Here is a 13,187-nt window from a genome sequence, read left to right as displayed (position 1 = left end):
TGTCATACATGTGGAGACATTTACCTCAGTGAATTCACACTTTGCTCATCTATCCACAGGTGGCACCCCAATGGATACTACTTTGAGAGATGCTACGCTCATGGGTACACCAGATATATAGGGGTATCTAGGTTATGCCTAGGAGCATAGTCCTAGGTGGGAAAGGACACACCTTAAACATACCCCAAAGGGGTATGGATACCTCGTAGATGACACGACAGGTATCATGATCATGAATAATGAGGGGAGGAGGGTGATGTCTCGCATGGGAGAGTTTTGCCAACATGTTTTTAAGCACAATGACTTGGACCATTGGAAAAATATACCCAATGGGAGTAAGGACTATATAGTGGCATCCTTGCACCACGATTGTTTGGTACCTACCGCGACAGAAAGGTTTTCCACTAGGTGGGTGATGGATTATATATGTGCATACATATCACATAGACAATCAGATGCACGCAAGGCACTCAAGAGTGGTGCCTCAAAGCCTAAGTGGCAAGACACAGATGATTGGAGGAGACTTAGGGAGGAGGCTACAGATTTTCCAAGACGTTAGTGACAGCATTGGGAGGCAAGGAGGGCATGATTGAAGGTAGGGGTTGTGCATTATCTGGGGTGTGGCGGCCATAGGACTTATCTTGAGGACTTTGTAAGTTTTTCTTTTGTTTTTCTTGCTTTCTTATTTGCAATATCACTTGTACTAAAAATTGTATTATGTTTTCTTTGCAACACTCCATTACAAACTACGATCCCACTTGCTTGAAGACTTGGTATGTAAAAAGACATGGTCTCATTGCAATAATCGATAGACTCTACGCACGTGGTGGCCCAGTAAGTCAATCATCTTTCTTATCTGTAGTCACTATTTTTTAAAAATGCATTATGTATGCTGGATTGATGTATAATTTTCATTTTGAAGAGTTAGTTTTCAGTGCTCCTTTTCATTGGGGGACAAGCTTTCTGATAGTGGGGATCTATAGCTTGCACTTGGATTTGTGGAGCACACACCCTCTTCTTTGTTGGTCATGTGATCTATGCAGGCATCTTCCATGTACTATTCCTTAGATGTACTTATCATCCTTTGTATAAAATCGTATCTTACGATTAGAATTTCATGCTTGTTTTGGCTCTCCTCTCTCTCTCTCCATGGTTCCATGTAATGTCATGAGTTTTTATTAGTAGTCTTATACTTATTCTATGAATTATCATTCTTGTGGATTCAAGTAAATTTTGTGCTTATCTTGATGACCATTGCCTACCCAATATGTATTTCATTTGTAGAATACTATACAATATCTACCACAAAATTTTTTCTCTATATAATCGTCACTAATTTCTCTGCACACGTCACTATTGCTTCTGTTATCCACATCACAGACTGTTGCTATTTGCATCACAAATATGACTTAAATGGCAACAATTTCTACAACAATTTTGTAAAGACATTTATATCAATGCTTTTACTGATGACGAGGGCAAATTTTTTATGAACATTTCTGTCACTTTGAATGTCGGTATGAGGCCTGCATCTTGTAGTGATAGCTACTTATATTTGGTATGCTAGCAAAATGGTGTATATTATGTAAGAATATCCCTCGCGGCTTAACTCCTAGAATTTTTGCTATTTGAGACCATTTCCAGCCTCAATTTAAATTCCCAATGCAACTATTGATGCAACATCAAATGATGATGATTTGATCTCATCTACTATAGGTGGCATTAAGGCATGGAAATATTTTATTACTTCTATGTACATGTAAAATCCATTTCCAGATTTTGATGAGTTAGTCTCTCTCATGATTACTAAAGAGATGAATATGCAAGGAAAATCATTAGAAATAAGTAGTGAACAAATCCAGATATTTTACTCAAGTTCAAAAGAAGACATGGAAAATTCTCTTTAAGAGATTGTGGTATGGGTCATGCTAGTGGTAACCAACAAAAAAAAGCTGGATATAGAGGAGAATAGCAATAGATATGAAAAATCATTTTTAATGATTTTAAGGAGAATGGGATGTCAAAGAACACCCCCCTCTCTTATGTGATTTTTTGAGGCTTTTAAGATCTTTTAGACATGATCAAACTTTAATCTCTAAGTTAATTGGTTCAATTTTGGATGTTCATACTTGTTTGCAAGTGGTTTCAGCCTAGATGGAAGGGCAAATGGTCCAAAATTGTGATCAGACTAAACAAAAGGCTTTTTACCATCAAAATTTATCACCTTGCCCTCCATCACATGCTTTCTACCTTTCGGATTAAATAGATGCTTTATAACACCAAACCTTGTAGCCATTAAATGGGGGGTTAAACGGGCTTTGCTTGACAAATAGACACTTGGATTGGATTCTTGGTATCGAAATGCATGTAGAAAAACTCCATCTCCTTGATCCATTGTCATTTCATTTTTTGCTAAAAATGTCCCTTTTATGGATCTTGAGTCACTTTTGTCCTTGAAAATTGGCTTTAAAATCATCTCTCATTGGCACCCACAAGATAGGAAAACTCAATGCATCGAACCCACAAATTGATATGTATAACCATATATCATAAAGAGAATCAAGCTGCTACAAATAAAAAGACACAACAAAGCACAAACATAGCTCTTACCCTACCCCCTGACTAAATCAAGGCATGAAGTTCACAAAGGATAGGCCAAGCATAGTCTAACCAAAGATTTGGAGCTAGTCACCAACCAACTACTCCAACATAGAATGGTTGAAAAAAACTATCAAAGGAGTTATCCTAAGTGGTAGTGTGGACCCACATACACGACCTAGGACAACTGGACCATGAACTTCAACAAGGTGAGGACTCCTATAGCATGGTCTATTGAAAAAGTCCCATATTTTTTCATTTTATCACATTTCTTCCTTTAACACTTTATACTCAGTTGTATACAATGGAGGGAGCTAAGTATATTGTGACCTAAGGGCAACAAGGCATCGATCTCAAATCTTATCTCTCAGTACCCAAAAACCTATCAAGTTCTCGTAAGGTGACACTAAGTTCTTTTTCTTTCACTCACTTTTTTTTTTTCACTCCAACCATTCTTGTTTTTTTTTCTAGCTAAATGGAACCCCCAAGAATACAAGGAATCAGCACCGTCGGGTTAGATTTGTGTCCTTCCCAAGAACCTACTAGGCCTTTACAAGGTGATGATCATTTGCTCTTGGAATTTTCTACTTTATTTATTTTCTTATTTGGGATTAAAACCCCTTTTTACAAAGCTTGGTATCTTATATATTTCAAATATATTCATTATTTTCTCTCTTTTATTTAGTAGGCTTCCCTAACTACCTCTCACTTTACTAATATGGATTCCTAGAAACATCTGTCTAGCAAGCTAGCCGAACATGGTCACTAGGACTACCCTTAAAAAAGAGTACTTGGAGTGCCTAATAATGTCTTTATAGGAGGTTGTCAATTGCTCAAACCCCCCTAATTATACCAAAACTAACCCTAGGACTTCATGCCTTTAATGTTGGTCCCTAAAAGAAGAAAATTTTCCCACACACATATATGCATACATCATAAAGGAAAGAGGTCACAAAGGAAAAACTTGCCCTGGGCTTGCCCACAAGAAGCTTCTACACAGTAAGAGGCTTTGTCTAGGTACTCCATCGAATCTATTTAATTTTAGTAGAGAACTAAAATAAAAAACCATTAACCGCACCCGCACCAAACAAACAAATGGCTCTCTTGGCCTAACAAAATAAATTATTTCACTACAAAACAAATGGTTCTCTTGGCCTAAGGAAATCAAGCATTAAACCCATAGGAATGGCCCTCTTGGCCTAACCAAAATATAACCATAAAGCACACCATTCATCATCTTATTGCTGAAAGAAAACCCTTTGTCCCCATGTAAACCAAACTAAAACACAAATCTAGACCAAGGGGATGGGCTACTCAAGCCCTACAATAAATGCCTCAAGTTATTAGCTAACTCACTACATAAATGGAAAGGAATGTCAAAAAAATATGCCGTTGAACGATCCGATGTGTCCATGACAGAATAGGAAGATGGTTAATTGCTACCTATCTCATAATCCATATACCAACCATTGGTAGCCAAAACAAAACCTGTCAACAAGTAGTCCCCACAGTAGCCCTTGACTAAATATCAGGAGGCATTTGTAAGAGCTCCCCATGATCATAGTTTAAAAAGACATCTTTAACAAAGCCATAATTAGTGAGGGAGTTTGCAAAGTGATTCCACTATTGGGAAATCAACTGACAAGTTGCTGCCTTAAAGATCTAATGGGCATCCAAGGCTGCACAATGATACATCCTTAGAATGGGATTCCTCACACTATAATTCACATTCAATTGTTTGATCACTAACTATGAGTCACCTTTCACCAATAATTGGCAAATACTACCATGTCTAGTTAGATTTAACCCCAAAGCAAGGCCTTATATTTTGTCATGTTATTTGTAAAAGTATTGTCTAAATGTACACCCATTTTTAAAACCACTCAATGATGGGGATCTATGATGGCAATCCCTATACTCACATGCTTAGCAAGTCTTGGAGAAGCTCCATCAATATAATGTGTAAGCCAAGGCTTCATTGATGTAACCAACAATGGCAATCAGCCTACTCGTACTTACGATTGTCAAAGTCTAATTGAAAGAGAGGTTGTAAGACATGTATAATCCCCCTTCCTCACAAAACTCAATACGGATGCTTGTAAGAATCTAATGGCAGTGGTGGTATAATAAACTCAAATATCCCACGTAAGATATCTATCTTACCACTCTATAATATGATCATTCTTACTCCACCAAATCACTCTGCCTTGGTGGTGATGCTACTCTAAATATGGATGCTCAAGATAAGGAATGACTTTCCCCATCCAATAATCTTGGTACCCTCTACAAGTTTAAGTTGAATCATGAAGGACTTGTAAAGGCACCAAGTCCCATGCCAATCCCTATCCATAATAGGGCTTCAATTTATTGAAGTTTACTTTATTTTCAAACTCTACCTCTTGCAAATCCGCTAAAAGGGCTATAGAACCATCCTTTCCTATACAAACAGTCTTATAAGGAATATCCCATTTGGGTTCCAACTTGCTTTGAAAGAGCTCACGATGGGTATCATAATCTAAAACCAATTTTCCCTTAGCACAGTTATACTTCTTTTCTAGAAAGTCATGAAGATTTTTCATCCACTTCTTGCCTACTTCCTGATGTAACAAGGCTTGTGAATGAATATCATCTAGATGTGCAAGGAAAGTGAATATCTCTTATAGTGCTGCTTCTTCACCCAAAGAATGGTTTAGAGCAAACCTTATTATAGGAAACTCAATCTCCAAAGGTAAAAGATACTCTTCTCCATACACTACTTTAAAAGGGGTGTGGACCATACCTCTTTTGAATGTCACATTGTGAACTCAAAAAACCATATACAACTTCTTATCCCAATCACGCTTACCTTTGGATAAAATCTTGGATAAATTCCCTACAAGTGGTTATTAGTACTCTCTACTTGCCCATTAGCTTGCCCATTACACTACAAGGGATCGGGCTCATACCCGCGCTCCTGGCCGCACAAAATGACTTGGGAAAAAAAGTGTCGGGCCCGTGTAATAGCGCGTGTATCATCGCCGCCAAAGACATGCGTGTAAAAGCGCGTGTACAGTGATAGCCAGTCGCGCGAATACACGACCCCATACACGCGTTCTGCGCAGTTTTGCTGCAAATTTACACGCGAATCTAACCAGACTATCCGCGCAAATATACGCGATTTTGACAGATGACACGCGCTTATACACGCGATCGCAGAGGGAAAAAAAAATCCAGAGAGTGCTTTTGGGTGCCTGGATGCTGTTCCAGCATCCAGCCACCCAAAGGCACTCTCTGGATTTTTTTTTGGTGCATTGCACCATAAAAAAAGAGCGATTTAGATTTCAAGACTCACTCTCTATGAATACACGATTCAATATTACTATCTAAAACTTAATACACGACTCAAGACTCACGATTCAATACATTGTCAATACATGATACATTTGTGTACAAGGGAGTCCATATGTCAAAATAGCCCATGGCTTTAATTAGGAACAAATATATACAAAGTCAAATAGGGAGCTAGGTGCAAAAAAGCCCATGGCTTCAGTTACAAAATTTTTTTGTACAACCACATCCTACAGTATTCTGAAAGCTAACCAGAGGATGATGAGGACCCTGTGCTCTCTCCATGATCAGAGGAGCTCGCATCGGTATGTTCTGATGAGTGGTGCTCGCCTCCACCAAGAGCAGTGGCACGAACATCAGCAATGGCGGCTGGATCATCAGGGGCAGGAGCATCAGCAGCTTGTGCCTGTTCAAGAAATATACCGTATGTAAGTATACATATATATGCAATTAAATAAACCGAAATCATTCATTTAGAGTTTTCAAGTACCTGTCGACCGTATGGTCTCATGGCCGCGTCAAACTGCGCATCCGTAATACGTCCCTCATTTCTGAAGATGGCCCAAGTGTCACGTCTGCTATTGCGGCGAGCATACCCAGTCTCGTGGGCTGTGGGCCCTCTCCCCATAACCCGTCGCTGTAACATAATCAAGATAGTTTGTAAGATCAAAACAATCATAGAATCAATGAATTTGGCAAACAATCAAATAAAGAGGCAAGTTACTTACGAACTCTGCCTCCCACGACTCGACGCCGCCAGATCCGAAATGCGACGATCCAATGGTCTCCATCTGGATCCGTTGTGCCTCCACATGCTGCCTGCTCTTCACGCCTGCCTCTGCGCGCTTCTTTGCCTCCTTCCACTCGCGTTTGTGGGCAGTGGCAGGTTTCTCACAAGGATAGCCACCCGCAGCTACATTCACCCCATCATCGTACGCGAGTTTCTTAAGGTGAGATCTTTTATTACTTAAGATCTCCCTTATTCGCGTCCTTCCCCATACATCTGAGAATGTCGCTCGTGGGGGATTGGGGTACCGACTATGTACACTATCTAGGACCTCCCTAACTAACCGGCTATCCTGATCTTTAAATTTTACAAAACAGTTTCTATACATGTTTGAAACTACCCCCCGCATATACTCCATCACCTCTTTCCCTCTCGCATCCATGACTACCCTGCCCCTATCCGTAACATCGTATAAAATCTCTCCCTCCACCTCTCTCGCCTCCTCCGACTCCTCACTGTCTCCTCGTACATGCCTCCCTCCATGCCCTCTCTCACCGCGTGCCCTACTATCCCCCCCACCAAAGCACCCGCCGCATAATCCTCCACTCCCGCTCTCCCTACTGCGGCGTCGGCTCTCATCTGTACTGCGGGAGTAGCCATGACTAGGGGTGGCTGCACGTGACTGTGTACGTGACTGTGGCTGTGAGGGAGCACGTGATGGTGGCCGTGAGCCCTCACGTGACGGTACAGAGGAGGGTGTGCGTGAGTGTGTCCGTGCAGGGGTGTGTCTCCTCGGTGAGCGTGTATGCGCAGGGGTACGTCTCGCTGGACTCGCAGGCGTAGACGGCAGTGGAGAGGCTTGTGTACTTGGGGGCGCGGTGTGACCTGGGAGTCTAGGAGGAGGATGGGCATACATATACTCTGTCAGCTCCACTGGATTAGGATGGCGCCCAAAATGGTTTATCATCTCCATCATCCAAGTGGTGTATGCCCACGGATCGGAGGAAGAGCCTGGATCCATGAAGAATCTGCAAAGCGTCGAAATTCCGCCTCAATGAACCAAGCAAAACATGCATATAAAAAATAAACATATCTCCTACAATATATCTCCTCAATATATCTCCTACAATATATAACCTACAACATATATCTACCATTCTAGAAAATAAACATATCTCTTACAATACCAAACATCGAATTAGTAGAAGATCATAAGCCAAAAGAAGAAGTTCATTTCGAATTAGTGACGAAATTCATGAAAAACAAAAACTCTTTCCTCTATCTTGACGGACATTGTCCATCAAGGGAGAAATGACTAAACACATACACAAGGGTTCCTTCTTCTCTCTTTCCTCTATCTTGACGGATGTCGTTTGTCAAGAAATAAATAGTTAAGCACATATACAATGTGTGTGAATTCTATCCTCTGTCGCTTTCAAGTACACATAGCACGGGTGGAAAGAAAGAAAGCGACAGATTTGCCAAAACAAACAAACGACAACCAACCTCTTTGAAAAGTCTTTGAAAAGTGAGTTCATTGTTTCTTGCTTCTCTCTCCCTTTCTGTGTTGTCTGCACCCTTTGCTTCTTTTGGGTAGTCCAAGAGGGAGAAAGAGGGCTTTTGAAAGAAAGAAAGCGACGCAGAAAGAAGAAGAAGAAGTGTTTTGAAAGAGGGCTTTTGAAAGAAAGAAAGCGGCGCGCGCGGTAGGTAAACGCGAAAAGCACGCGTGTAAAAGCGCGTGTAAAAGCGCAGCAGAATACATTTTAGACGCGCCTGTACACGCGACATAGAGCCTGTTTATACTTTTTTTAAAAACTGATTGTTCTTGTGTATCCATTGTTTTGTGCATAGGATATGTATGATTTCACTAAAAACTGATCCTACTTCTGTATTGGTTATTTTGGACATAGCATGTCATCATCCTCTTCAAGCAGTTCTGGTGAGGATGAGACAATGCGTCATCGTGATCACGACATGTGGCTGGCACAAAGGATCAAGTGTACGTGTAATCGATGTCAAGGGTGCATTGTACGAGCGCGTCGAATTACATTGAATCACATCTCGATGTATGGAGAATGGATTCAAACAGGTTTAGAGGTGAGAAGATGTGAATTGAAAGTATTAAAATAACTCATGGTGTGCAAATTAATGGAGCGCATTGTAATATATATACTGTGATTGAAGCAGGATGCAGTACCACACCCTAACATGGTGCCATACGCACGGCGAGAGCATGCAAAGCGTCGACGAGATGATGCTGGAGCTTCAGGATCTGTTGTCGGAGATGAGTGGGAAAGGGATGACAATAGCCCTGCACCCCACGAAGTTGTGGAAGAGGAAGTGTTTGATGACATGGTGCGGAATCTTTTTAGGGATGATCGCAAAGGTGTGGACGACAATGATATGGAACAAGAGCATCTCTACAACGCTTCATCGACACCGGTTTTTGAAGGGTTCACATTCTCTATTTTACGTGCTTCACTTGAACTGCTCAATATACAAACAGTTTATGGATGGAGCAATGCAAGTCTTGACGCATTATTGAAGTAAGCATTGTAACTTGCAAATTTCAGTTAGTGGTTTTTGGTTTACAATATAGGGTTTAGGGTTATGGGCTAATTGATGATATTGGATGCAGGCTATTATCAAACATGCTTCCAAAGGGGAATAGACTACCCACCTCAAGAGACAAAACGAGGCGCTATGTGACATCTCTTGGAGGATTGGATTATGATCGCATACATGCATGCGTCAATGATTGCATTCTCTTTCGTGGGACGCATAAGGAGGCTCGACAGTGTCCCACTTGTGGTGAAGCAAGGTATAGAACAGATGTGAAGAGTTTTGATGTACCTCGTAAAGTCTTGCGACACTTTCCTATAATTCCTCGCATCAAACACATGTTCAAGTGCAAATCCATAGCAGAGCTCATGTCATGGCATTCCTCGCATCGATCGGATGATGGCATGTGGAGAATTCCTGCAGACACTCCTGCTTGGAAGCATATTAAAGATGAGTGGCCCAGCTTTAAAACAGAGCCCAGAAACTTGAGACTTGGCCTAGGTATGGATGGAGTGAATCCGTTTGGTTTCAAGAGCACCGCATACAGCGTGTGGCCGGTTGTGTTGGTGAATTACAACCTTCCACCATCAATGGCGATCAAGAAGGGACATCTTATGTTATCCCTTCTGATTCCAGGGAAACATAAAGTCAAGCATATGGATGTTTATCTTGAACCGTTGATTGATGAGTTGGAGGAACTATGGAGAGGTGTTGCGGTAGTGGACATTAGTAGGCCTCCCTCCTCTCGACACTTCGACTTAAAAGCAGTGTTGATGTGGACAATGCATGACTTTCCAGGATACAGCGATTGTTCTGGTAAGAATTCTAACTACCTCCCGACTCTAATACTACTAGCTATATCAATTATAACTATTGACTTTATTATTCTAACTTTTTTTTTATTTTAACAGGTTTGAGGACATCGGGTAAACATGCATGTCCTATATGTGGCCCTTCATTGGTACATGAGTATGCTGATGGTTTGTGTAAGACCATATTCGATAATCATCATCGATTTCTCCCATCAGATCACCCTAAATATGCTCCTAGTAAGAGGAACATTCATCCACAGACACTTCGTGCAAAAGATTGGAAGTGTATTTGGGAGTCTTCAAATGTTCTTCCTCCAGATGGCATGAACAGGTACATCTCCATTGTTTTCAATCTTGTTTTGTGTAGTCTCTAAAGTTGGAATAAAGATGACAGTCTGCAATCCCTTGTGTAGGTACTCCATTTTTTTCCGGCTACCGTATTGGACCCATCTCAAGATCAACCATCTTCTTGATCCCATGCACATCTTCAAGAATGTGGGATCTAGTATTTGGGAACATGTTATTGGTAAAAGAGACAATGTTAGCGTACGGGAGGACTTGCAGGTCGCAGGACGTATGCGTCAAGCTTGGCCACGAGAGGAGGGTGGGCACGTTCGTCTTCCGCCTGCTCCCTGGATTATATCAAAGAAGGAGGAGAAGCAGGTAAAGCAAGCCATCACCACTTTGCGTACTCCCACTGGATGCATGAGATCGTTGAAGGGAGCGTTTACAACCACTAAGAAAAGAGGGGTTGAGCAACTACATGGGTTGAAGTCCCACGATTGGCACAAGATGCTCCAAGTAAGTGTTTTCCAATTATTGTAGGTTGAAATTAAATTTTGTAATGCCCTAACCCAAATATACATGTGCTCTTATGTGCGCAGTTCATACTACCTACTAGCATCGACCATTGTGCAGACAGGAGTTTGAAAAGATGTATTTATAAGATGGGCAAGCTTGTGAGGTATGTAAATCCCATGTAAGATCACCCTTCATTATACCTTGCAAAATGAATGTGCATGAGGTATAACGTACTGTGCATTTATTTTTCAGATATGTTAGTTCCAAAGCAATTGATCCAGCCACATTGGATGATGCGCGTGTTATGGCAGTGGAGGTGGTTTGTATGGTAGAGGAGACTTTTCCGCGAACCATTCTCACAAGTCAACTACATCTCATTGTGCATTTAGTGGATGAAATTGCTTTATGTGGCACTGTGCATGCCCGTTGGATGTTCTTCCTAGAGCGCTTCATGAAGACCTTAAAAGACTTTGTGAGGCAAAGTGCAAGGCCCGAAGGAAGCATGGCTGAGGGTTGGTTGATACAAGAGTCTCTTGTATATATATCAGAATTTCTTGATCAGGTGGATAGCTCTTTGCCGCGACTATGGAGCAATGAAGAGGACTTAAGGATGACGTCTATTGTGCCTCAAGGAAAAGGACAGAGCAAAGTAATTGAGAGAACATTGATTGATGATCTTAATTTCACTTGCATCCTTAATAGTGATGTGATGAGCAGATGGGTTACAAGATACGAGGATGCAAAGACAAAAAGGCAAGCAGACAGAGCTCTCTTTCGGAGGCAACATGGCTCTCGTAAGGTGTACCCTAAGCATCTAGCAACACTTCCGAATGATATTCATGTTGATTGGTTGCATGAGGAAATGGAGAGAGCAGAGAGAGATGAGGGGCTGCATATCACGGTGGAAGAATGGGAGTATGCACGAGGATGCATGTTAAAGGTACATAGAACAAATGTAAATTTGCATTCTTTGTAAGTGATTGGCTTTTCATATTTATTCACATTAATTGCTTACATAGATATTGCTTATATTTTGGTCCAGTGCACTATGTTCAATGATATATGGTGTGAAGGCAAGCATTTTCGAACACAAAGAATAGATGAAAAGAGGAATACACAAGATTGCGGTGTCATTAGTAGCTTTGAGGGAGCCAATGGAAAAATTGATGATTATTGTGGCACAATCCAAGACATATACAGACTTGACTTTCGCCGCTTCTTTGTGTATGTTTTGGATGTCAAATGGCAAATGAACGTGGTGGAAAAAGGGCCTAACGCAACGATAAAACGCCATGCAAGTGGCTATGTAACTATTGACTCTACAAAGTTTTGGCAAACAAAGAAAGATAGGCTCGTATTGCCACAACAATGTGAGCAGGTATGCATTTTTTTACAAATGTGTTTCATGTACATATATATCTAAGCTCGTGCACCCCTTGACTTTTGATATGCTAATTAATTAATGAATTATGTGTATTTGAGCAGGTTATCTATCTGCCAATGGTGCATGATAGTAAATGGTGGTATGTCATCCCTATTGCACCACGTTCCAAAGTAATGTATAATACATTCACTGATATGGAGCATATGGAGGATGTGGCAAGCCGCAAAGAAGATGATGTCGAACATGCCAATGTAGATGATCATGATAATGAGGATGAGCGTGCCATTTCTCATGATCATGAGGATGACCCTTCCATTGAGGATGATGGTGATGATGATGAGAATGATCAAGGCATCGGTACCATTATCAATGGGCAAAATAGCGATAGTAGAATAAATTTAATCGTAGCCTTACAAATTGATCAAATGGATATTGATGTTGATCGTTTGGCAAGGATGGATCTTATTGAAGATGAGATCAAACCCTAACCAATCCATCACTGTATTGTTCCAAATTCATGACATTTCTATTGTATACTTTGTCTTTCAATAACCATATGAAGATATATTTTTCAATATATTACGTTGTTGTAAGTGCATGTAGTGGGATTTTGTAATGGTTTGTAAACACTACAATGCACAATGACATTTTTAAAACTTAATGGTTTTCTGTTTTGAAAAGAAATGGATTTCTGTAGTTAGGCTCTGTGTCGCGTGTAACAGAGCGTGTATTATGACAGACTTAACGCGCAAATACACGCACCCACACATGCAATTATACACGCGCTGTTACATGCATGTATACACGCGCCCGATATTGCTGTAAGTATAAACGACCATACACGCACCCGTAACTTTTCGCGTGTAATGGACGCGTGTATGGCGGCATTGTGTTGTAGTGTTAGCTTGGAGATTATAAGGCATGGTCTTATTATGTTTAATCTTTAGAGGTTTTGTCAAAGCCCCAATCACATTAT

The 13,187-nt window shown here is 40.9% G+C and overlaps 2 protein-coding genes across 2 annotated transcripts; one reads left to right on the top strand and one right to left on the bottom strand.

Moving 5' to 3' along the window:
* Nucleotides 1-6,172: 6,172 nt before the first annotated feature.
* Nucleotides 6,173-6,716, bottom strand: LOC148032494 (uncharacterized). The gene is made up of 3 exons (XM_087683931.1): nt 6,654-6,716; nt 6,416-6,562; nt 6,173-6,331 (listed from the first exon to the last, which is right to left on the bottom strand). The coding sequence occupies exons 1-3, from the start codon at nt 6,714-6,716 to the stop codon at nt 6,173-6,175; spliced, it is 369 nt and encodes a 122-aa protein (XP_087540057.1).
* Nucleotides 6,717-8,563: 1,847 nt separating this feature from the next.
* LOC148032493 (uncharacterized) lies at nt 8,564-12,947 on the top strand. Its single transcript, XM_087683930.1, has 4 exons — nt 8,564-8,749; nt 8,840-9,198; nt 9,291-9,501; nt 12,909-12,947. Exons 1-4 carry the CDS (start codon nt 8,564-8,566, stop codon nt 12,945-12,947), a joined length of 795 nt encoding a protein of 264 aa, XP_087540056.1.
* Nucleotides 12,948-13,187: the final 240 nt, after the last annotated feature.

Source organism: Lygodium microphyllum, chromosome 8 (genome assembly GCF_053477565.2).
Source record: "Lygodium microphyllum isolate KBCC chromosome 8, Lygodium_microphyllum_v1.1.10, whole genome shotgun sequence".
In the NCBI taxonomy this organism is placed as follows: Eukaryota; Viridiplantae; Streptophyta; class Polypodiopsida; order Schizaeales; family Lygodiaceae; genus Lygodium; species Lygodium microphyllum.
Note: the sequence above shows the minus strand (reverse complement) of the source record. Positions and strands in the feature narration are given on the sequence as shown.